General features: G+C 42.9%; 5 protein-coding genes and 1 pseudogene across 5 annotated transcripts in view; all 6 read right to left on the bottom strand.

Moving 5' to 3' along the window:
• Positions 1-938: 938 nt before the first annotated feature.
• Positions 939-2,328, bottom strand: LOC145652738 (histone H3). Its single transcript, XM_081703902.1, has one exon. It carries the CDS (start codon positions 2,107-2,109, stop codon positions 1,699-1,701), a length of 411 nt encoding a protein of 136 aa, XP_081560028.1. The 5' UTR covers positions 2,110-2,328; the 3' UTR covers positions 939-1,698.
• Positions 2,329-2,605: 277 nt separating this feature from the next.
• On the bottom strand, positions 2,606-3,090 carry LOC118240569 (histone H2A-like). Its single transcript, XM_035521464.2, has one exon. The coding sequence runs from the start codon at positions 3,088-3,090 to the stop codon at positions 2,704-2,706; it is 387 nt and encodes a 128-aa protein (XP_035377357.1). The 3' UTR covers positions 2,606-2,703.
• A 151-nt stretch (positions 3,091-3,241) lies between these two features.
• Positions 3,242-4,597, bottom strand: LOC145652736 (histone H1 pseudogene; annotated as a pseudogene).
• Positions 4,598-6,389: 1,792 nt separating this feature from the next.
• LOC118240577 (histone H2B) lies at positions 6,390-7,008 on the bottom strand. The gene has a single exon (XM_035521473.2). It carries the CDS (start codon positions 7,006-7,008, stop codon positions 6,634-6,636), a length of 375 nt encoding a protein of 124 aa, XP_035377366.1. The 3' UTR covers positions 6,390-6,633.
• A 198-nt stretch (positions 7,009-7,206) lies between these two features.
• Positions 7,207-8,019, bottom strand: LOC145652742 (histone H4). Its single transcript, XM_081703907.1, has one exon. It carries the CDS (start codon positions 8,005-8,007, stop codon positions 7,696-7,698), a length of 312 nt encoding a protein of 103 aa, XP_081560033.1. The 5' UTR covers positions 8,008-8,019; the 3' UTR covers positions 7,207-7,695.
• Positions 8,020-11,943: 3,924 nt separating this feature from the next.
• Positions 11,944-25,548, bottom strand: part of LOC113568886 (NACHT, LRR and PYD domains-containing protein 12-like) — a gene marked incomplete at its 5' end in the record, with an annotated part of 29,404 nt that continues 15,799 nt past the window's right edge. The window contains 2 exons of the mRNA XM_035521416.2: positions 11,944-17,920; positions 22,449-22,625. Of these exons, the coding sequence (XP_035377309.2) occupies positions 17,860-17,920; positions 22,449-22,625 (238 nt within the window). The remainder of the gene's footprint in view (positions 17,921-22,448; positions 22,626-25,548) is intronic.

Genomic DNA, 25,548 nt, shown 5'->3' with positions numbered 1-25,548 from the left:
AAAAAAGAAAAAAGACCATAATGAGATTATGGAAATAAATGCATGAAAAGCATGCTTTGATCTCACATATTAAGTGCTTGTGGAACATGAATAAAATAAACACATAAAGAAATTAATATAAGTCTCCTCTAACTAACCATGAGTAGGCTTACAGTAGTAAGAAGAATAAGAATAAGAAGAAGAAGAATCATGAAAGGCAAGTCCATTTCTAAAACCATTTTATTTGTCTTCAGAGCATTTTTAGCTATTTGTTAGGGCTCGGTTTTTTATGATGAAAGACAATTATTCTGTTTATTTCAACAGTAGATCCAAAAGCAAAGAAACCTTTATGACAGTGGCTGTCAGCTAAGCCTAGAAATGATTTCTGAGAAGGACATACCCACTCCATATGCTTATTATTATTATTATTGTTGTTGTTTCTCCCAAGAGAAACTGGCTAATTGTTCTTCAATATACTTTTACATTCTGATAGCGTTCTGATTAAAAAGAGGTGCCCTTAATGATTGAATATCATGGAAGTTTTCCATTTTTGGCCACAAGATGGCAGCAGAGGATCATTTATATTATTACCTCCCATGGCACTTGATCTTCTAGACGGTTTTATTTGTATTTTTAGTCACGTTTTAGCTTTAAAAATATATAAATTGAAATGGAAAATGTGGAGTTCCATCAGAAACGTGGCACTTGTAGAATAATAATAAATAATAAGTTTAATTTATATAGAACCTTTCACAGACTCAAGGTTGCTTTACTATGCCAAAGATGCAGAAACAAATACATTAAAACAATCAACACATTAATTAACAAATACGAATAAGAAGACAAGTTATGAGATGTTGAGAAAAGAGGTACGTTTTAAGTATAGCGTAAAAAAAGTCATAGAAATGTACAGAAAGTAGTTTAAACGCGTTATATTGAAAGGAAACGGTAGTCGTGAATATTTTGGCCAAAACAGTTATATATTTTTATAGATTTTACAATCAAGAGTTCAACAACAGAATACTAGTCCTCTTACATTTTTGAACCATTACCCCTATCAATAAGGTATATAAACAACAACAATAAAGAAGAGTAAAATAATAGATAAAACATGAACGTGAAATAAATCAAATAAAAACATGAACATAATTTTATAATGCATTATTGTGGAATTAACAATGAATGCCACTTTACATTAAATATATGAAATTTAAATTGTACCTCTGAATGGAACCATTTAATACCATCAAACCTAATATTTTAATTTCATTTTTTTATTTCTACATCTATTGGTACAGGTTGCCCATCTCCTATCCATACCCCATCACTTTCATTTAATTTCGCTCCAGCCACAACTTCACATTTCAAAGCGCCTCTTAACTGATACAATAATTTAATATTGACAAACCTCCCTGGAAAACCAAAATGTTGCAAAGTGCACCATAAGTAGTCTCTAGAAATCTAATCGAAGGCCTTTTTCTTGCCCAGTCCTACTATATAAAAATCCCTCCGTTGCCATACTTTCTCAGCTATGTAATTAACCACTCCTAAACCAACTTTAGATTGCGTAACCTAGAAACACATGTCAGATACACGTTATAACAACGACGCATCAGTTTCAAGCGTTGCTAAGGCCACTTGCTCATTTTGCAGCGAAACGATTAGGTGGCTCTTAAAAGAGCCTTTGGGTAGTTTGGGACATGACGCCGAGCGATCAGTTTAAGCACGCTCTCCGCGAATGCGGCGGGCCAACTGGATGTCCTTGGGCATGATGGTGACTCTCTTGGCGTGGATTGCGCACAAGTTAGTATCCTCGAACAGGCCCACCAGGTATGCCTCGCTAGCCTCCTGCAAGGCCATAACGGCAGAGCTCTGGAAACGGAGATCGGTCTTGAAATCCTGAGCAATTTCTCTCACCAGGCGCTGGAAGGGCAGCTTGCGGATCAGCAACTCGGTAGACTTCTGATAACGACGAATCTCCCTCAGAGCTACGGTACCAGGCCTGTAACGATGAGGCTTCTTCACGCCGCCGGTGGCTGGGGCGCTCTTGCGGGCAGCCTTGGTGGCAAGCTGCTTTCTCGGGGCTTTACCACCGGTGGACTTACGGGCGGTCTGCTTCGTTCTTGCCATAGCGACGGAACTCTACCCTTAACTGACAAAGAAAGAGAATAAGAAGCAACTCAGACGGGATCCTTTTTAAGCCATAACGCCGACCTGCGCTCATTGGGCGTCTTCAGTAAGCCTGCCATCCATTGGACAAACAAGGCTACGTCACATCAAGACAATTGGCCCGTGTTCCACTACGCGCGCATTTCAAAAAGCAAGACGATACGCCTACTTCTGAGGCGGGCTCACGGCAACACATTTCTAGCCGTACTTTTTATTTGCCTCCAGTGTACATTCCTGAACGTAGTCCCTGTTACGTTTTTGCATGTTTATAGCACCAACAGCATCGCGCGCATATACATATAGCTACTACTCTTACAAATACGTACATAGATGTACGTACTTGCTTTCATCAGATGCTATTGGGCGCATAAAAAGGGGGAAGGTGTACGTGCGCTTCGACGTGATACGGTAGTGGACAGCGGTGCCCATTAATCATTTGGTAGTCGCGAGAAAAATGCAAGGTAGAACAGATAGGAACAGTTGCACTTCATCAGTCAATGTGGGTGGCTCTTAAAAGAGCCTTTGGGATCTGCAGACAACGCAGCAGAGATGAATTTACTTGGTCTTGACCGTCTTCTCGGTTTTCTTGGGCAGCAGAACAGCCTGAATGTTGGGCAGCACGCCACCTTGAGCAATAGTCACACCTCCCAACAGCTTGTTCAACTCCTCGTCGTTACGCACGGCGAGCTGCAGATGACGAGGAATGATACGGGTCTTCTTGTTGTCACGGGCGGCGTTGCCTGCCAACTCGAGAATCTCAGCAGTCAGATACTCCAGCACAGCAGCCAAATAGACCGGAGCACCGGCACCAACGCGCTCGGCATAATTACCTTTGCGCAGAAGCCTGTGCACACGGCCCACAGGGAACTGCAAGCCAGCGCGAGAGGAGCGAGTCTTGGCCTTAGCCCTGGCCTTACCGCCGGTCTTCCCTCTTCCACTCATTATAAATACAACTGCGTCTTGTGAGCAAAGCTGAAATAATCACCGTTCACCTAACAACGCTTCAGATATAGCAAAGTCAACTCCTCTCCTATTGGCTAAGGAGGACAGGACGAATAACCAATCGCGAAGCACTCGTTCACTTCCAAAGCCGGCCTCCCTTTCCACTTTTCAATTGACTTTATTAAGAAAATTCAATACAAACACTCCATCACAAAAACCTCACAAACAATATCCACCGGAGGACCCAGACTACCTTCACTCTATACATTAACAATACAATTTACATCTGTAAATTAGCTATACATCATCCATTTCTATGTCCAAAAAACCCAGGGAAATGTCTTTTTTCCTCTATCAATCGTCTTCAACCCTTTTAACTCACACACGATCTGTTTAAAGTTTCTGCAGGTACTATACATTGCTCAATAATCATCTTACATCGCGTTTTCCAAATCTTCGAATTTATCACACAATCAATCAATCATCAACAAAAGTCCTTCACATTCTCAGTCAAATTCTCATTAAAAACACTCCATACATAATACTTTTTTCCTGTTGCCACCCCATTTAAACCCAATACCTTCCCTTTTCTCCCAAATTTCAGTAGTCCTCAGTCATACTGTATGGATGAAATCGCACGTTAAAATAAACTCCAATTACACACCTGGCCGTATTTGTTCGCTCGTAATCATTTCGAGAGTTTAAAGAAAACCGCTCTTTGGAAGAGAAAAGTGGGTGGCTCTTAAAAGAGCCTTTTGGGGATACCAAGACATGAAAACATGCACGTTTACTTCTTCTTGGGGGCAGCTTTTTTCGCCTTTGCAGCCTTTGGCTTGGCAGTCTTGGGCTTGACAGTCTTTGCCTTCTTGGGGCTCTTGGCTGCCTTCTTCGGGGTGGCCGGCTTCTTTGCTTTCTTAGGGCTCTTGGTGGCTTTCGCGGCGGCAGCAGGTTTCTTCGCCTTCTTGGGAGACTTCTTTGCAGCGGCGGCGGCGGCGGGCTTCTTTGCCGCTACCTTCTTGGGCTTTTTAGCCGCGGCAGGTTTCTTGGCGGGCGCTTTTTTCGCCTTAGGCGCGGCTTTCTTAGCGGGCGTCTTCTTGGCTTCAGCTTGCTTCTTGTTGATCTTAAAAGATCCAGAGGCACCGGTACCTTTGGTCTGCACCAGAGTTCCCTTTGTCACCAAGCTTTTGATAGCAAGCTTGACGCGAGTGTTGTTCTTCTCCACGTCGTAACCGCCCGCAGCCAGAGCTTTCTTCAGAGCGGCGAGAGAGACGCCGCTCCGTTCTTTGGAAGCAGAAACAGCTTTGACGATAAGCTCACCGACGCTGGGTCCCGCTTTCTTGGGCCTCGCAGCAGCTTTCTTCTTGGGCGCTTTGGCCGGCGCAGCGGCGGCGGGGGCTGGAGCTACTTCTGCCATCGTCGTGTTAACTACGAGAAATAGACGCGCGCAAACAGCACACTATGTCGAACACACGGCTCTGTTGAGTTGATCCTCCCTGCTAGCGAGGGGCCGGCCTTAAATGCCGCATGAGGACGGTGTAGACTCAACCCGCCCAGCCCTCGGCGTCTGTGCTTCCGTGAGCTGCTCGCGCTTGTGTTTTCTCATGACAAATCCGGCTCTAAATATACACGCTAAAGCAATTTGTAAGGCGTCAAACAACGCGTTTGGAAAGAAAGGGCTCTGTGGTTCATTTGCGTGCCAGAAAAGCCAGTGCAGCCCCATCTCGTTTTGCACAGCTCCCTCAAAAAGGCACTGCGCGACTGCCGCTCCAAATAAGACATGGTCCATTTCTACTGCTGTGGGACCTGAAAATGTGAGAAATGAAGGCATACGTCTAGCAAGTTCCCACGTGCGCGTTGAAGGAGAGCCTGAGCAAAGGTATGGACGTGTTACGAGTGTGGCAGTGGTGTGTGCACTAGTTGAAAAAAGCCTTATGTAGGTATCAGTAAAACACAGGTGTGGGATGCAGGAGAGTGTGGTTATGTGAGAGAGTTCCTCGCACAGCCAAGTGTCTTTGTCAAATCATCCCAGTCTTAGTCAAAAGAAGCCCCCAAAACTGATACTCTCACTCGGGATGGTGCTCCTCAGCAGGTGGACATCCTCTTATTGGGATGGCATCAGGTGCACCTCATCAGGGGAGGAGACCACGTGAGCATCGTCAGGTGTCCGAGCTCAAATCATCGCTGGGGGCCCAAGTTCTAAACCTAAAGTGAATTACCCTGACCTCATCAGAACCCTCATCTGAATAACCCCAAGTTCACTCTAAGCCTAAAGTGCATTACCCTGCCTCATCAGAAACTTCATTTGAAGAACCCCGTTCACTTTAACCCTAAAGTGAATTACCCTGACCTCATCAGAACCCTCATCTGAATAACCCCAAGTTCACTCTAAGCCTAAAGTGCATTACCCTGCCTCATCAGAAACTTCATTTGAATAACCCCGTTCACTTTAACCCTAAGGTGAATTACAATAACTTCATAATCTCTTTCCAAGCTTTACCTTCTTGCAAACCCCAATAACATTTATAGCACCACACTTCTATGGTATGGCACATGTGTAACCTACTCCCAAACAGAATATCACTCAAAGGCCTATCTGGACAGTTTTCTCCTAACTTTATTGCAATAAATGAAGGGATGCAATCCTTAACTTCATAAGAAGCCTAATGACAAGCAGAGACAAAGTGAGTTTTTGTGAGGCCCTGTCATGGGTTTACTGGGTCAGCTCTAAAAAATAATCTATTGTACTGATTTTCTTTCCCCCATATGCTGTGATTCTATGAGTCACAGTTCTGTGGCTCATTAATAGCACTCCCAGAATACACATACCTTGCATGACTTCCACTTCTCTCTCTCTCTCTCTCTCTCTCTCTATGGCTTACACATACATGTGCGCAAACACATGCCGAGTCTTCCAAGACTTCTCAGTTTCTTGCATGGGACATTACAGAGGCACCTTGCAAATGACCTGTGGGGCAAAGGGGTCACGTAGGCCTAGACCATTAAGAATAGAATGAATAAACTGTTGTGAAAGTGGTAGGAATTGACTGTAAAGAATAGCTGCCATGTGTATGCAGTACAAGGAGTGGGCAAATGCTAAACATCTACAGGTGACTAGACTTCTTCTACAGCAAACAGGGAAAAACATGTGAAAAGAATATTATGGCATGGCATGCTTGTAGGATACAACAGAGCATATATATATATATATATATATATATATATATATATATATATATATATATATATCACACACACACACACACACACATACACAAACAAATAAATAAAACACTGATCACTGACAAGTGTCTAACACATTTAATATATTGCAAGCTACATGCAGCCGAATAAAGGCTATGAAAATGGATTAATAAAACACGCAGAAAATGGGAAGAGAAACGAGGCCAAAGCACACAAGCACTTCAGCTAGAACTCTATTCTCATTTTACCATACATGCACTCTCATGATAGAAAATCTCTTTGATGAAAACGTGGGTGGCTCTTAAAAGAGCCTTTGGGTTAGTCAAGTCGCACTAAGACGCTTTACTTGGAGCTGGTGTACTTGGTGACGGCCTTTGTACCCTCAGATACGGCGTGCTTGGCCAGCTCACCAGGAAGCAGAAGGCGCACGGCGGTCTGGATCTCCCTGGAGGTGATGGTTGAACGCTTGTTGTAGTGAGCGAGACGAGAAGCCTCACCAGCGATGCGCTCGAAGATATCATTCACAAAGGAATTCATGATCCCCATAGCCTTGGAAGAGATACCGGTGTCGGGGTGGACCTGTTTCAGGACTTTGTACACGTAGATAGCATAACTCTCCTTCCTCGACTTTCTGCGCTTCTTGCCTCCTTTACCGGCCGTCTTAGTCACGGCTTTTTTGGATCCTTTCTTCGGCGCGGACTTGGCAGGCTCGGGCATGACGCTCGTTGCTGAGTAAACCACAACAGAATAAAAAACGGCGCCTGAACACCCAGTTTATTTAGACTCTGGTATTCTAATTTGAACACACCCTCCCCTCCTCGGTCATGACAAGCCATCATTGGCCAGAAAACAACCCCTCCTCTCACAGGAACCACCCTATCGTTGCTCCGCCACCCCATAGCGTTCACCTCTTAATCCATTTTTAAATTGACTTTATTGAAACAATTCAATTCAATACACACACACACACTCCTTCACAAAAGCCTCACAAACAAGATCCACCGGAGGACCCAGACTACCTTCACTCTATACATTAACAATACAATTTACATCTGTAAATTAGGTAAACATCATCCATTTATATACCTCCAAGAGTCCAAAATGTATTTTTTTCCTCCAATAATCAATCGTTTTCAACCTTTTTAACTCACACGCACACAATCGGTTGTACCAGGTATTGTTTTTAACATTATCGTCTTATTTTGGGCTAGGATTTGGAGCCTACAACATGCAGACGTTTAAAAGCGTGTTACAGCCCTCATCAATATAGAACTAAACGTCTTTTGTGCGCATTCAGGCACTAGACACTTATAGGCGCTCATAGACACACAAAACAACTCTTTAACCGAGTGGATGGGTGGCTCTTAAAAGAGCCGTTGGTTTGATCGTTTTGGAACTCAGCGTTTAACCTCCGAAGCCGTACAGAGTACGTCCCTGGCGTTTCAGAGCATAAACCACGTCCATGGCGGTGACCGTCTTCCGCTTGGCATGCTCGGTGTAGGTGACCGCGTCCCTGATAACGTTCTCCAGGAACACTTTCAGCACACCACGGGTCTCCTCGTAGATCAGACCGGAGATGCGCTTGACGCCGCCACGACGAGCCAGACGGCGGATAGCGGGCTTAGTGATACCCTGGATGTTGTCGCGGAGCACCTTACGGTGACGCTTAGCGCCTCCTTTCCCAAGGCCCTTACCACCCTTTCCTCTTCCAGACATCGCTTAGGCTTCTTTCACCACTCAACGAAAAGCGAAATAATGAAGCGCTTTCACCCAGTGCGCCACTATTATTCTCTTCTAAAGGACCTGGTTGAAGACAAGGAGCACTCGAGGAGGCGGAGCTAAATACCATGCCCCTCCAAACGCCTCCAGCACAACACTTAGCCAGACTGGAATAAAAACTCAATACTATTTGGCAAAACGACAATTCATAGATAGAACATCTAAGAGATCTTAGACAATAACAACGAACAACAACGTAAGGGAAGAAAAAGAACGATAACAAACAAGCAAAGACAACAAAAGATTCCGTGCAGCATAAGCTGGCCTACAATTGTTACAACTGCTACTAATCAAAAGAAGAAGAGTCAGAATGGAAGTAGGTCCTCAGCACTGGTGCTGAAAAGCCCTAAGTTTAAAGACTCTTGCTGGAAAATATAGAAATTATATACACACTCCTAATCCGTGTGTTCATTAGGCCTCTTAGGGTTCCCACCAGCCAAGAACAACATGTAGTTCAGGTTAGAGAATCTGCTGTCTTCTCACTTTCATCTTCCTCTGCAACAGTGGCAGCTTAACTGCTATTTTCACATAACATAACTCCGTCCACGTACCCTCGTCCTTCAAGCATTAATAAAGGACATCACTACGCTTGTAAATCATAGGAAAACACACTTGTATGCCCAAATACAGCATTCAAGGGCCTTCAAAGGCTACATTCCAAAAAAAATGCTCAATAAAATGTTGTAAAAAGTATGACTCAACTGCCGGGTTGGGAATTTTATCATCACTGTCAAGTAGCTTTACTTAAAATGTCAAGCTTGAAACCTGTACTGGAGGGCAGCCTGAACTCAGCACAGGGAAACTACCCTATTATTATTAATATTTTTGTTAACATGATCACCACCACTATTATTGTTATTATTACTACTATTATTATCAACAGTAGGAAAAGGGGGAGGAAGAGGAGGAATAGAAGTATATTTCAAATAAAAAAACAAGAAAACTAAATTGGCTAAATGATGGCGAGTAAAACACACTAATACTGATTGGGATGTTGTGATAGATGGAGCTTCGTTACCATCTTGTGGCCAAACTGTAAAAGCAGCCACAACAAAATGAGAGTTGACTTCTTTCTGCCTTCAAGAGACCTGAAGGGACAGTTTCATTTGGAATCAAGAACTGTTGGCCATTTATTATTAGATTTGTGGAACAGCTTAACGCTTGTGCACCGTGTGTTTATGATCGTCATGCTTTCAACAGTGGTTGCCAAAGTAATTTGAAGGCATGTTCAAAAGTGATAGTTTAGAACCATGTGTCAGTAATATTTCTCAACCCCCTGAATAAATAGTCTAATTGTACATTGTTATTATACTTGTTCTTCCAGTGCTATTGTTACTCTTTGTAGTTATTTCTTTCATCCCCTTTCTTTCAGGAAATGCAAATGCAGAGCTACATCAAAACAAACAGTAGCGCACAAAAACAAACACACACACACACACACACACACACACACACACACACACACACACACACACACACACACACACACACACACACACACACACACACACACACACACACACACACACACTCACTCTCTCTGACGAAAAATAGACCATTGCATAATCAAGAAGAAGACAGATTTGGCTAAGAATATATTGTAAGGGTAGAGAAGGAAATTGTTAATAAAAAGATTTCAGCTGTGTTCTGAAAGAACAAAATAGAAGTGCAGCCATACATTGGCATGCAAAAGTTTGTGCACCCCTGCTCAAAGTATATGTTACTGTGAACAAGTAATCAAGTTGAAGATGAAATGATCTCCAAAAGGCATACAGGTAAAGATGAAACACACTTTTCAACATTTTAAGCAACGTCAGTTTATTAGTTTGGTTTTGTACAATTTTAGAGTGAAAAAAAGGAGTAGCTAGGAGATTTGAACGCTCAAATAACTTTGACCGCAGTCTCAGACCTTCATTAGCCTGTTAGGGTTATGGCTTGTACACAATCATTGTTAAGAAAGGCCAGGTGATGCAAAATTCAAAGCTTTATAAACAGCCAGACTCCTCTAACCTTGTCCCAGAAACCAGCAGCCATGGGTTCTTCTAAACAGCTGCTTAGCAAAATGAAAATGAAAATTGTTGAGGCCCATAAAACAGAAGAAAGCTATAGGATGATAGCAATGAGTTTCAGGTCGCAATTTCCTCAGTTTGAAATGTAATTAAGAAATAGTGGTTAACAGGAATAGTGCCGGTCAAGGTGAGCTCTGGAAGACCAAGAAACATTTCAGAGAAATCTGATTGTAGGATTGTTAGAAAGGGAAATTAGAACCCTTGCTTGACTGCAAAGGACTTTCAGGAAGATTTAGCACACTCTGGTGGTGTGGTACATTGTTCTACTGTTCAGAGACACCTGCACAAACATGACCTTTATGGAAGCATCATAAGAAGAAAACGTCTCCTCCGTCCTTACCACAAAATTCTGCATCAGAAGGTTGCAAAAGAAAATCTAAACATGTATGGTTGGAGAAAAAATGGCACCTCTACAACCATTAAGATGGTGGGGGGGTATCAATCATGTTTTGGGGTAGTATTGCAGCCAATGGCACGGGGAGGTTTTCACGGGTAGAGGGGGAAATGGATTCAATGAACTTCCAGAAAATTCTGGAAGCAAGCATAACACCATTCTGTAAAAATGCTGAGGTTGAAAAGAGGATGGCTTATACAAATGGATAATGATCCTAAACACACCTCAAAATCCATAATAAACTACCTCAAAAGGTGCAAGCTGAAGGTTTAGCCATGGCCCTCACAGTCCCCTGATCTGAACAGCATTGAAATCTATGGATAGACATCAAAAGAACAGTGCATGCAAGACAGCCCAGGAATCTCACAGAAGTGGAAGACTGTTGCAAGGAAGAATGGATGAAAATCCCTCAAACAAGAATCGGAAGACTCTTGGCTGGCTACACAAAGTGCTTACAAGATGAGATGCTTGCCAAAGGAGGTGCTACTTGGTACTAAGCATTTTGGGGAGCAATTCATCTACAACTTGCTTATCTGTTCACAGTAACATACATTTTGACCAGGGGTGCCCAAACCGTTGCATACCACTGTAAATATTGTTGTGTGACATGCTATCTGTTAAGGAGGCCTGGTACATAGTACAGCAAACAAACCAACTATGGGGTTCCAGATGGGTAATTTCAGTAGTTCACAAAAGAAAAAAAAAAGAAAAAAGACCATAATGAGATTATGGAAATAAATGCATGAAAAGCATGCTTTGATCTCACATATTAAGTGCTTGTGGAACATGAATAAAATAAACACATAAAGAAATTAATATAAGTCTCCTCTAACTAACCATGAGTAGGCTTACAGTAGTAAGAAGAAGAAGAAGAAGAAGAAGAAGAAGAAGAAGAAGAAGAATCATGAAAGGCAAGTCCATTTCTAAAACCATTTTATTTGTCTTCAGAGCATTTTTAGCTATTTGTTAGGGCTTGGTTTTTTATGATGAAAGACAATTATTCTGTTTATTTCAACAGTAGATCCAAAAGCAAAGAAACCTTTATGACAGTGGCTGTCAGCTAAGCCTAGAAATGATTTCTGAGAAGGACATACCCACTCCATATGCTTATTATTATTATTATTGTTGTTGTTTCTCCCAAGAGAAACTGGCTAATTGTTCTTCAATATACTTTTACATTCTGATAGCGTTCTGATTAAAAAGAGGTGCCCTTAATGATTGAATATCATGGAAGCTTTCCATTTTTGGCCACAAGATGGCAGCAGAGGATCATTTATATTATTACCTCCCATGGCACTTGATCTTCTAGACGGTTTTATTTGTATTTTTAGTCACGTTTTAGCTTTAAAAATATATAAATTGAAATGGAAAATGTGGAGTTCCATCAGAAACGTGGCACTTGTAGAATAATAATAAATAATAAGTTTAATTTATATAGAACCTTTCACAGACTCAAGGTTGCTTTACTATGACAAAGATGCAGAAACAAATACATTAAAACAATCAACACATTAATTAACGAATACGAATAAGAAGACAAGTTATGAGATGTTGAGAAAAGAGGTACGTTTTAAGTATAGCGTAAAAAAGTCATAGAAATGTACAGAAAGTAGTTTAAACGCGTTATATTGAAAGGAAACGGTAGTCGTGAATATTTTGGCCAAAACAGTTATATATTTTTATAGATTTTACAATCAAGAGTTCAACAACAGAATAATAGTCCTCTTACATTTTTGAACCATTACCCCCATCAATAAGGTATGTAAACAACAACAATAAAGAAGAGTAAAATAATAGATAAAACATGAACGTGAAATAATAGATCAAACAAAAACATGAAGAACATAATTCCACAATAATGCATTATAAAATGAACAGTGAATGCCACTTTACATTAAATATATGAAATTTAAATTGTACCTCTGAATGGAATCAGTCTTTATCCACTGTTACTTCCGGTCCAGTGTTGTAGAGGTATGAAACACATTCCATTCACTTCTCCCAATTCCGTTCGCTACTTCTACCATTTAATATCATCAAACCTAATATTTTATATGCATGTCGTTTTGCACTGTTCCCTCAAAAAGGCATTGCGCGACTGCCGCTCCAAATAAGACATGGTGCATTTGTACTTCTGTGGGGCGTGAAAATGTGAGAAATGAAGGCCTACGTCTAGCAAGTTCCCACGTGCGCGTTGAAGGAGAGCCTGAGCAAAGGTATGGAGGTGCTACGAGTGTGGCAGTGGTGTGTGCACTAGTTGAAAAAAAGCCTTATGTAGGTGTCAGTAAAACACAGGTGTGGGATGCAGGAGAGTGCGGCTATGTGAGAGAGTTCCCTCCATAGCATGACTCCCACAGCCAAGTGTCTTAGTCAAAAGCCACCCCCAAACCTGTCACTCTCACTCAGAATGGCATGCCTCATCAGGTGGACGTCCTCTTATTGGACTGGCATCAGGTGCACCTCATCAGGGGAGGAGACCCTAATGTGCATTACCCTGCCCCATCAGAACCCTCATTTGAATAACCCCAAGTTCACTTTAACCCTAATGTGCATTATCCTGACCTTATCGGAACCCTCATTTGAATAACAAAGTTCACTCTAACCTTAAAGTGAATTACCCTGACCTCATCAAAACCCTCATCTGAATAATGGGATGCAATCCTTAACTTCATAAGAAGCCTAATGACAAGCAGAGACGAAGTTAGTTTTTGTGAGGCCCTGTCATTGATTTAAACCTTACCTTTGGTATTGCTTTGTGCACTTTGAATGGCAGTAGATAAACTTGCTTTGTGATTTTTCATTTTAGATCAACATCTTATTGATGACATGATTCAGAAAATGTTCTAAAGAACATACATAAGGTTTGTTTACTGGGTCAGCTCTAAAAAATAGTTTATTTTACTGAGTTTTTTTCACCCATATGTTGTGATTCTATGAGTCACAGTTCTGTGGCTCATTAATAGCACTCCCAGAATACACATACCTTGCATGACTTCCACTTCTCTCTCTCTCTGTCTATGGCTTACACATACACATAGATGTGTGCACACACATGCTGGGTCTTCCAAGACTTCTCAGTCTCTTGCATGGGACATTACAGAGGCACCTTGCAAATGACCCGTGGGGCAAAGGGGTCACGTAGGCTTAGACCATTAAGAATAGAATGAATAAACTGTTATGAAAGTGGTAGGAATTGCCTGTAAAGAATAGTTGCCATATGTATGCAGTACAAGGAGTGGGGAAATGCTAAACATCTCTTAATTAAGAGTACACCACCCACTTTAATTAAGAATACACCACCTACTTTAATTAGGAGAACACTACTCACTTTTATTAAGAGTACCTCACCCACCTTTAAAGCCCCTGTCTACCTATTTAGATGATTATCTTATATTATCTGTCACTTTTGTGAGTAAATCTACAATTAACTTGCCTTCAAAGAATGATGTAAGCCTGTTCTGTTGATTTTTAAAAGATTTTCAGGTCTGGCAAATCACAAGAGTTAGTGAAATGTTTTTTGTAGTCTATCCACTACATTTGTGCAGCTCGTATAACAGCCTCTGTATAACTGACTGAATCTTAGCTCAGCCAGCTATTTTGACATTGATAAGATTTTATTGTGTTCCATTTTCCTGTGGAAGAGACTCTTGGTCAAGGTCAGATGGCTCAAACATCGAGCTAAACCTCACTGATGTTTATCTCACCCAGCAGGCAGGATCAGTGTGGTTTAGCCCGCCGTATGAGCCATCTCTCAGTAACGCCAGGGAGATTCCACTTTCAAATATTATGTGAACTGACAAACCATTATGTGAACTGACACACAGTTCTGGGCAGGCAGTAGACCGGAGTTTCTGTATCATTTAACTACTATTAAACAGTAGTAATATGAATGTAAACATGTCACTAACATCCACACATGTGCACACAAACATATACCTGTAGGGCACTATGCTTGTTCTCATCCTAATACCTTTCAGTTATGAGGTCATACTGACATCAGCACGCAGAACCAACAGGTGATGATTAGGTGCTCATTAATGCACACAGTAGCTTCCAACACACTTCATTAGGTAAAGCTCTGCTGGCCTTTTTATAACAAACACCATCACACACTGTGAAGTTCATTACTGTCCATGATGAACAATGTTTTTACTCATACAGACCTCTGAAATAATGCCTTTTAAGTGTTCTTTTATAATATACTTTTCGGTATAAAGTTTTCCTCATAGGGCCAGTTCTCTTAAGACAGTAGCCAGAAGAAGCATTACAGGAGGAAAAGACATCCCAAAGTCATGCTGCCTAAATATGCAGCTGAAGATATTCAGCTTTTCTAGTGTAACACACCCAGCGCTACATGATTAGGTAAAATGGACATCATCTAACACATTCAGAATTAAGAATTTATGAATGAAAGATATCCAGCAGCTATAAGCAAAAAGGCCTTTTGTTTAATGCTCATCATACTGAATAATGTTGCATCACTGTTTATTTAAATAACATGTTAATACAAAAGTCCAGGCAATGACTAAGAAGTTGCTCATTGTTATAAACTATAACATTTTTATTTATTATATTTTTAGTTAAATATTGTTCAACAACTTGCTCTAAGCAGGTATAGTCATTTCATTATCTTTTTGTTATCTCTGTTAATCGCCTCCTGTATAAACTGGTATTTTCAGAGACCTGCAAGGGTTTCTGAGAACTGTAGGCAGTGAATGGATTTAGCTGAGGTTGCAGTTTCCTTGTACTTGGTTCTGCTTGTGGAGGCTGATAGTGCAAAGTGCTCTTTGTGCTTTCTGGTGGGTTTGGCACTCTGTAAATCTGGCTCTGTAGCAGGGTGGTGGCTGGAGGGTGGCGCCTGGGTGCTGGAGGGCGGGGCCTATGTGTTTGAGGGCGGGGCTTGGGTGCTGGAGGGTGGAGCTCCCTCTCCACACTGGGAGGGGCCACTACTGTGCTGGTCTGGGTTTATGGACTCTTTAGACTCTTCTACGCTGAGGTCTAATAGTTCATGTAAAGACATCACATCATCCTGAGACATCAACTATGATCCTGAGTGGAACATATTTCTCCTAATAATGTAGCACCTAATAACTACAGAAACTGAGCAGCGTCTGTAAACAGGAAGGAGTCTGTGAGAAAGGGATCACGTAAACAAAGACAGCACAGCAGTTAAACACATGTTAAAATTCCAGTGTCATCAGGATCTCATGAGGATGTTACCTGTGTAAGGTTGTGATCATACATATACATGAGGATATTACCTGTGTAAGGTTATGATCATACATATACATGAGGATATTGACTGTATAAGGTTGTGATCATACTTTTCCCTAATATTCATATAACATTAAATTGAGTCAAACAGTGATATGTTCAGACTAAGTCTGTGAAATCCAGTATTCCATCTGAGCAGACAGGGCCATAACTAGGGCCATAACTTGACAGCTCCAGCGTTACCAACTACAGACCGGTATCACTTCTCTCTTTTTTCTCAAAAGCCCTTGAACGATCAGTTTATAATCAATTGTCTCTTTTTCTGACCCAGAACCAGCTGCATTATCCCAATCAGTCTGGCTACAAACCAGCACATTCTACAGAAACAGCCCTCATAGCGGTGACTGAGAAACTTCATGCCGCTAAAGCTGCCAAACAGTCATCTGTTTTGATTCTTCTAGACCTTTCGGCAGCCTTTGACACAGTGAACCACAACATTCTTTCCAGGCTTGGTGTGACTGGCTCTGCTTGGAGATGGTTTCAGTCCTATCTGGATGGACGGTCCTATCAGGTGGCATGGAGAGGATCCACATCCAAACCATGTAGACTCTCCTCTGGTGTTCCACAAGGCTCAGTATTGGGCCCCCTTCTCTTCTCTTTGTATACTCGTTCTCTTGGTGATGTAATATCTTCTCGTGGTTTCTCCTACCACTGCTATGCTGATGACACTCAAATATTTCTTTCTTTTCCACCCTCTGACACGCAGGTCTCCACACGTATCTCGGCATGCTTGACTGACATTGCGTCATGGATGACAGCCCACCACTTGAAGCTCAACTGAGCTTCTGTTCATCCCAGGTACTCCCAACCCTTACCATCTACTTATTGTAGGGTACTGTTTATGTTGTTTAACAAACTCTAGCACTTATTGTTTATAGCACTTATCATTGTTTAAGATAGACCTTATGTATTTTGTACTTCTAGGTATCAGCATTAATTCCTGTATTCTACAGTATTCTAGTTCATTGGTATGTTTGATTCTAACCTACTGTACTGTACTTGGATATATTCTATGAGTAAATGACAAAGCACTTTTGTAAGTCACTCTGGATAAGAGCGTCTACTAAATGCCATAAATGTAAATGTAAATAACTAGCTATGGCCAGGGTCAACAATCCAGTTTTGGAAGGTCATTTCCCCCACGAATCTCCAATTACAAAGCTTACTGTATAAACAGCCTACATATTATTGTGTTCCTCAATTTTTTTATAACTAGCTAGCTTTGTTACCTTTAATTGAACACTTCATTCATTCATTCATTCATTCATTCATTCATTCATTCATTCATTCATTCACTCAGCAGATGTCAATTTCTACTAACCTAGCAGTGTGGTACTTTACTATAGTGTGTGTATCTGCAGTAAATGTGTGTGTGCTTTACTGTAGTGTGTGTACCTGCAGTAAAGGTGTGTGTGCTTTACTGTAGTGTGTGTACCTGCAGTAAAGGTGTGTGTGCTTTACTGTAGTGTGTGTACCTGCAGTAAAGGTGTGTGTGCTTTACTGTAGTGTGTGTATCTGCAGTAAAGGTGTGTGTGCTTTACTGTAGTGTGTGTATCTGCAGTAAAGGTGTGTGTGCTTTATTGTAGTGTGTGTACCTGCAGTAAAGGTTGTGTGCTTTACTGTAGTGTGTGTACCTGCAGTAAAGGTGTGTGTGCTTTACTGTAGTGTGTGTACCTGCAGTAAAGGTTGTGTGCTTTACTGTAGTGTGTGTACCTGCAGTAAAGGTGTGTGTGCTTTACTGTAGTGTGTGTATCTGCAGTAAAGGTGTGTGTGCTTTACTGTAGTGTGTGTACCTGCAGTAAAGGTGTGTGTGCTTTACTGTAGTGTGTGTACCTGCAGTAAAGGTTGTGTGCTTTACTGTAGTGTGTGTACCTGCAGTAAAGGTGTGTGTGCTTTACTGTAGTGTGTGTACCTGCAGTAAAGGTGTGTGTTCTTGCTGGTCGGCATACACCACATGCACGCAGCCCTCTGTCCAGGAGTCTCTGACGCTGGCCTGGGGTTCCAGGTCCTCTGACCACAGGAGGGTGCTGTCAGCATTCACACCCTCATCCCTCACCACAAACCTCCACTCCACTGTGCGGACGAGGGTCTCCTGTACCAGCCAGATCTGCTGCTTCAGAGAGGAGAACAGTAATCTGACTGGGACCAGTATAATTACATTTATACTCAACAGAGGGGAGACCGGTAATTCACCACGTTCTGACTGGGACCAGCATAATGACATTTACACTCAACAGTAACAAAAGTAACAAACGTGATCTTGGGGATCTCAGTGGCTGGAAACAGGTGAGTGAGACCCAAAGTCATTTTTCTCCAGTAAGTTCCCATAAATTCCTGCTGTAGATTATGATTAAAGCCTGTATGACTCCCTATCAAGTCTTCACACAGGGACAGAACACAGACCTGCTCTTAAACTATTCGAACAAAACAAGCCTTAGTTAAGTATATTTATGAGTGATACTCCATTAAAGACCAAGCTGCATCATGGAAAGCCATTTATAGTACTGAAATATAATAATGATAATCAATTGTACACTACATAATTTCCATGACATTTAAAATGCACTTAACCAAATAATTGAGTTGTATAAGACTAATTATATTCTCGTAAATACTTTAGCTTGCATTAAGAAAACTGTGAGAAACCAAAAAAACAAAAAAACTACCTAAAAACCTCTTTAAAATAGATTACTATTAAATAAAATACCCATTATTTGAGGCATGTTAAAATAAAATAAAAATATATAATATTCTTTATTAATATTATGTGATTTAGCCCTAAAGGGCGCACATTAAAGCCGCCTCTTATCAGATGTAAACGTAGAAAGTCTGATCAGATGTGAATCAGCATGTACAACTAGTGCTCTGTAGTCTTCACACCCAAACCTGGACGCAGCGGCTCACCTGCTTCTGCAGATCCACATCACAGCACGTGTCCAGAACACCTTCAGCATCCCAATCACGTCACACGCCTCCTCGCCCTCCTCACGCGACACCATCTCGAGCCAGTCGCTCTCCGCGAGACGCCCCGGCACGACGTGTACGGGGCTCGCGAGCTGGACGGAGGGCGGCTTTAGTCTGCGCGCGGCTTAACGGCTGAACGGGACGTGACGCAACCTTGTGGTTGTTTTAGCGCGAGCTAACCTGGCTAATGAGCTCCAGCTTTAAAAGGAGCAGCTTTGTACCTTCTGGCGCTCAGTAAGTGTGAGACAAAGCTCAGCGTGCTTGTGTAGAAACAGCGTAACTCACGTTTGTAGCCATTTTAAATACGCGGAGGCCACAACTTTATTCAGGAGACATTTCAATTCTTTCCTACTTCCTCGTTCAAGTCTCCAAACGAGCGACTGTTGCCTAGCAACTATAGAGCTTATGGAGAGCTGTTCCTTCATTAGCCGATTGATGGCGCTACATGAACCAAAGTGGACTTACGAATTCTGATGTGGTTTATTTTCTTCATATTTGCAGTAAAATACTAAGCGTGCGCACCTTTCTGTGAGGAATACTTTAGAATTTCCCAAATAAACGCATATGACTGCACAAATACCAGGTTGATCACTCTCCTCCAAAACTTCTATTTACAGGAGCAAAAGAACAAGGCACGAGGATTATAAATAATTCTCTCAGTAGGATGCAGGTCACTTTCCAATAGTAAAAGCAACAGTGAGGGAATAGGGACGTTAACATGTTTGTGACAAAAAGACAGTTGTGATCACAATGTCTTTATTGAGGCTCTGAACAATGTTAGTGTTTCTACTGAACAGACACACAGTGTCCATAGAGGAAACTCACACAAGCACACACTCAATATTTAGGTGCAGTTCTGGTCCCAAAGATGTTGTTATGGGTTTGCAACCCAAATGGTGAAATACAGGAATTATGGCTGATGGGAAAAAATGGATCTCTCTCTCTCTCTCTCTCTCTCTCTCTCTCTCTCTCTCTCTCTCTCTCTCTCTCTCTCTCTCTCTCTCACTTTTCTCTCTTTTTATTTGTTTGTTTGTTTTGTGTTTTTGTGTATAAATGACAAATAACACACTTTGTGGTTGGGTTAAAGGTTCACTGCTGCTTATATGATACAGTATTAAGGGTTACATCCATGATCTCTGTGTGAATGCAGTGTTGTTTATTGGTACACTGGAGAAATTAAACTAATGTAACTAGTTAGTAGTGGAAGCCACTACACCCACTACCTTTCATAAGAACACTCCTACATCTTCACTTACTGCAGACAGCATTTTAAATTCAGGTGGTATTTACACATTAAAGTTCAAAGCAGAACCAAATCAACATCCACATAACTCTGATTATATATGATGTCATACACATCATCATCATCATACACATAAGTCTACCAGACACATCTTTTGTTTTTCTGGTAGAGTTTCACATTCAAAGGAAGAAATCATTTCAATTATGCATGATTGTGGCCCCATAACATTACAATTGAGCTTTTTATGGGGTAATTTGGGGAAAGTATAAAACTGTACATTTATTTTTTTTTACTAAACCTTTGCTTTACACTCATGTAGGTTTAGTTTTAATTATCTCTGTAAACTTCATACTAATGGGCAGAGTTTCAGATCAGGTCAGGTGTGTGTGGTGTCCACGTCAGGGGTGTGTGTGTGTGTGTGTGGTGTGTGTGTGTGGTGTGTGTGTTCATCTTCTTCTCCGTGTGGGAGACTCAGACCACGTCAGATACATAGTAGCCAGATAATGTGAGACTGAAATAGGACAGAAAGTTCAGACATGAACACACACCCATCACAGTCAGGCATCAGACTCTGTACACAAGCTCAATCACCATCACACACACACACACACACACACACACACACAGAACACACACACATGCTAGACTTGTACCTGACTGCTATATTGTGTGTGTGTGTGTGTGTTTGTGTTTGTGTGAGAGAGGATACTGACTGTGTGTGTGAGAGGATACTGACAGCGTGTGTGTGTGTGTGGTGTGTGTTTGTGTGTGTATGTGTGTCTGTGTGTGCACGTGAGAGGATACTGACTGTGATGATATTGAGTGGGTGCGTGTGTGTGTGAGAGGATTCTGACTATGTGTGTATGTGAGAGGATACTGACTGTGTGTGTGTGTGTGTGTGTGTGTGTGTGTGTGTATTTTTGTGCATGAGAGGATACTGACTGTGTGTGAGAGGATACTGACAGTGTGTGTGTGTGTGGTGTGTGTGTGTGTGCGCGTGAAAGGATACTGACTGTAATGATATTGAGTGTGTGCGTGTGTGTGAGAGGATTCTGACTATGTGTGTATGTGAGAGGATACTGACTGTGTGTGTGTGTGTGTGTGTGTGTATTTTTGTGCATGAGAGGATACTGACTGTGTGTGAGAGGATACTGACAGTGTGTGTGTGTGTGGTGTGTGTGTGTGTGTGTGTGCGCGTGAAAGGATACTGACTAATGATATTGAGTGTGTGCGTGTGTGTGAGAGAGGATTCTGACTATGTGTGTATGTGAGAGGATACTGACTGTGTGTGTGTGTGTGTGTGTGTGTGTGTGTGTGTGTGTGTGTGTGTGTGTGTGTGTGTGTGTGTATTTGTGTGCATGAGAGGATACTGACAGTGTGTGTGTGTGGTGTGTGTGCGCGTGAAAGGATACTGACTGTGATGATATTGAGTGTGTGTGTGTGTGTGAGAGAGGATTCTGACTATGTGTGTATGTGAGAGGATACTGACTGTGTGTGTGTGTGTGTGTCTGTGTATATTTGTGCACGAGAGGATACTCACTGTGTGTGAGAGAGGATACTGATTGTGTGTGTATGAGAGTGAGAGGATACAGACTGTGTGTGTGAGATGTGAGAGGACACCCACTGTGTGTGTGTGCGTGTGTGTGTGCGTGTGTGTGTGTGTGTTTGTGTGAAAGAGGATACGGAGTGTGGGTGTGAGAGAATACTGATTATGTGTGTGTGTGTGTGTGTGTGTGTGTGTGTAAAGAGACAGTAAGTCAGTAACACACACGCTAGACTGGTACCTGACTGCTATATTGTGTAGGGTTAAATAGGTCTGATTCTTATTGGTTTACATCAGTAATGTTAATCAGCAAATCCCTACACAGAGGTTTGTATGAGCTCATTGTAACATCCAGTTCTCCATCAATCAGCTCATGCTGTGGTTGTGTGTGTCCACATGATAAAGTGAGTTTGGGTTTATATTGTTACTGCAGCTGTAGGTGAGATTTTGTCTCAGCAAATAATTAGCAATTTGTTTTAAGAATCTACTAAACTAAGGAACAATATAAGTCTCCTCTCCCAATGCCCCCCCCCCCTCTCTCTCTCTCTCTCTCTCTCTCTCTCTCTCTCTCTCTCTCTCTCCCCCTCTCTCACACACACACACACACACACACATTCAATTAAACAAACAGAAAACACACTTTATAAGAGCTGTACACTTTATAAGAGCTGTCCATTCTCTCTGTCTCAAAGAAACTATAAAAACTCTAACACAATCAATTGAGGATATTGACTGTGTGTTTGTGTATGTGAGAGTTAGAAGATATTGACTGTGTGTGTGTTAGTGGGGGGGGATATTTGTGTGTATATGTGTGTGTGTGTGTATGTGTGTGTGTGTGTGTGTGTGTGTGTGTGTGTGTGTGTGTATATAAAGTGTAACTCAGTAACTCACTGTAGTTTCTCCAGTTTACAGTGTGGATCCTCCAGTACAGCAGAGAGCTGCTTCACTCCTGAGTCTCCTGGTTTATCATAGTTAAGATTCAGCTCTCTCAGGTGTGATGAGGGGTTTGACCTCAGAGCTGAAGCCAGAGCAGCACAGCCTTCATCTGTAATACTGCAGTTAAATAGCCTGCAGAGAGAAGGAGAAAAAGTCCTCAGACTTACAGCTCAGCACACACACAAACACACATGCATACACAAATGCAAACACACAATCACACTCACACTGTCTCTCCCCCACACAATTACAATTACACATACACAAAATGCTTCTCCCAAACACATTACCACACCCACATTGAGAAGTGAAGGTGCACCTCTCTTCACTAAACACACCAATCACATGCAATACGTGTGTGTGTGTGCGCGTGTGTGAGGGAAAGTGAGAGAGGATATTAACTGTGTGTGTGTGTGTGTGTGTGTCTGTGTGTGAGAGAGAGAGTGAGAGGACACCCACTGTGTGCGTGTGTGAGGATACTGTGTTTGTGTGTGTGTCTGTGTGTGTGTGTGTCTGTGTGTGTGTGTGTGTGTGTGTGTGTGTGTGTGAGAGTGTGTGTGTGTGTGTGTGTGTGTGTGTGTGTGTGTGAGATGATAGTTGTAAGATGGTATCAGTGAGGTCGGCTGCCGCCACGACTGCTCCGGCCACACTTTGCACACTGCACTTTTCTCACTCTTTTTTCGCTCTTTGCTCTATTTTCGCCATCTCTTTACCTTCTCTCTGCACCACGATGTGCATCTCATACAACAGAGATGCTCTTATTTCTCTTGGTCTACATAACACTCACCACAAGCCGTCTCTAACCCCGGACCCAGGCTGGCTGACTAAGATCCTGAGGGAGAACAAATGGCGTGATGCAAGGAAAAGGCCTCGAGGGAAGCGAGCTGGCATCAGGAACAGGCTGAGGGCTCAGGCACACCGAGCTCCCTTACCCAGCATCCTGCAGGCCAACGTCCAGTCTCTGGACAACAAGCTTGACAACCCCCGGCCAGGATAAAGTTCCAGAGGGACATTCAGGATTGCTTCACCGAGTCATGGCTGAACCCAGCAGTACCGAGCCGTTCAGCCGGCCAAGTTCTTCTCGGTTCACCGCATGGATACGACGGCAGATTCGGGAAAGTCGAGAGGCAACAATACCAACGTTGTTACTCTCGCCTGTTACTCATGCAATCTGGAGCTGCTCACCCTTAAGTTTCATCCTATCTACCTTCCTTGGGAGTTCACGTCGGTCATCGTCAACACTGTGTACATTCCACCTCAGGCTAACATGGACACTGCACTGTGTGAACTTCATGAGGCTCTCACACAGTTTCAGGTACAACACCGGGATGCTGCACTTATCGTGGTTGGGGATTTCAACAGCGCTAACCTCAAGCGTGCGGTGCCCAACCTTTACCAGCACGTAACCTTCCCCACCAGGGGAAAGAGGACACTAGACCACTGCTACACCCCATACAAGGACAGTTACAAGACACTAGCGCATCCACCGTTTGGTAAGTCGGCCCATCTTCCTCATACCAAAATATAAACAAAGGCTGAAACGGGAAACTCCGATTCAGAGGGAGGTTGCATGCTGGACAGATCAATCGGTAGCCGCTCTGCAGGTGACGCTCTGCAGATAACGCAGACTGGGACATGTTCCAGCACAACACTAATGAGGTCAGCGAGTTTATGGAAGCAGTAGTGGGGTTTATTGGGAAACTGGTGGATGATATGATCACAAGAGCCATCATCAAGACGTTTCCCAACCAGTAGCCATCAGCGGGAACATGGACGAGTACAAGTCTGCGGCATACGGAGTGCGCAGGGCGGTGAGGGAGGCGAAGCGGCGCTACGGGAGGAAACTAGAGACACAGTTCCAGCAGAGTGGCTCTAGATCCCTGTGGCAGGGACTACGGACGATCACGGACTACAGGAGCCCACCCTCCGGACTGATGAGTGCGGACGAGTCTCTGGCGAACGAGCTGAATACATTCTTCGCTCGCTTCGAGGCTACATCTAGCAGTGCTAATGCTAACAGCGCTTACGCTAACAACGCTAATGGTGCTATCGGTGCAGCCAACGGCACATGTGCAGAGACCACCATAGAACAGCACCCTCTCATCATCACGGAGAGTGACGTGAGGAGTGTTTAAAAGGGTGAATTCCAGGAAGGCAGTGCGACCAGACGCTATCTGCAGGAGAGTCCTCAAAGCCTGCGCAGACCAGCTAGCCCTGGTATTCACCAACATCTTCTATCTCTCCCTGACGCTCAGTATCGTCCCATCTGGGTTCAAGCGATCCACCATTGTCCCCGTCCCGAAGAAACCTCGACCCTCCGGCCTCAATTACTACTGCCCTGTTGCTCTCACATCAGTCGTGATGAAGTGCTTTGAAAAGCTAGTCAGAGACTTCATCACATCTTCACTGCCAGCCTCCATGGACCCATTGCAGTTTGCATACTGCCACAACCGCTCCACTGATGATGCAAGTGCACATCTGCTCCACACCACACTGACCCACCTGGACAAAGGGAGGGGTAATTATGTTAAAATGCTGTTTGTCGACTACAGTTCAGCATTTAACACTATCATCCCCTCCCTACTCACTACTAAGTTGGAGGATCTAGGACTGCATACATCCCTGTGCGACTGGATCTCCAACTTCCTAACAGACAGACCACAATCAGTACAGGTAGGCAACTGTGCCTCATCCACCCTCACCCTCAGCACTGGAGCTCCTCAGGGTTGTGTCCTAAGCCCCCTGCTCTACTCACTGTACACATACGACTGCATGCCCACTTCCAGCTCTACCATCACTGTCAAGTTTGCTGACGACACCGCTGTCATGGGCCTGATCTCGGACAACGACGAGAGGGCCTACCTGGAGGAGATTAAACACCTGGAAAACTGGTGCCAGTAAAATAATCTCCTTCTAAACATCAGCAAGACAAAGGAGCTGATTGTGGACTGCGGCACTACCAACCTGTGAGGATCAATGGAACCACAGTGGAGAGAGAAGACAGTTTCAGGTACCTTGGAATTCACATCTCACAGGACATGTCCTGGTCCTGCTA

The sequence above is a fragment of the Electrophorus electricus genome, chromosome 21 (assembly GCF_041902795.1).
Source record: "Electrophorus electricus isolate QZ-2024a chromosome 21, ASM4190279v1, whole genome shotgun sequence".
Lineage (NCBI taxonomy): Eukaryota > Metazoa > Chordata > Actinopteri > Gymnotiformes > Gymnotidae > Electrophorus > Electrophorus electricus.
The sequence above is the reverse complement of the archived record's forward strand: the minus strand, read 5'-3'. Positions and strand labels throughout refer to the sequence as shown.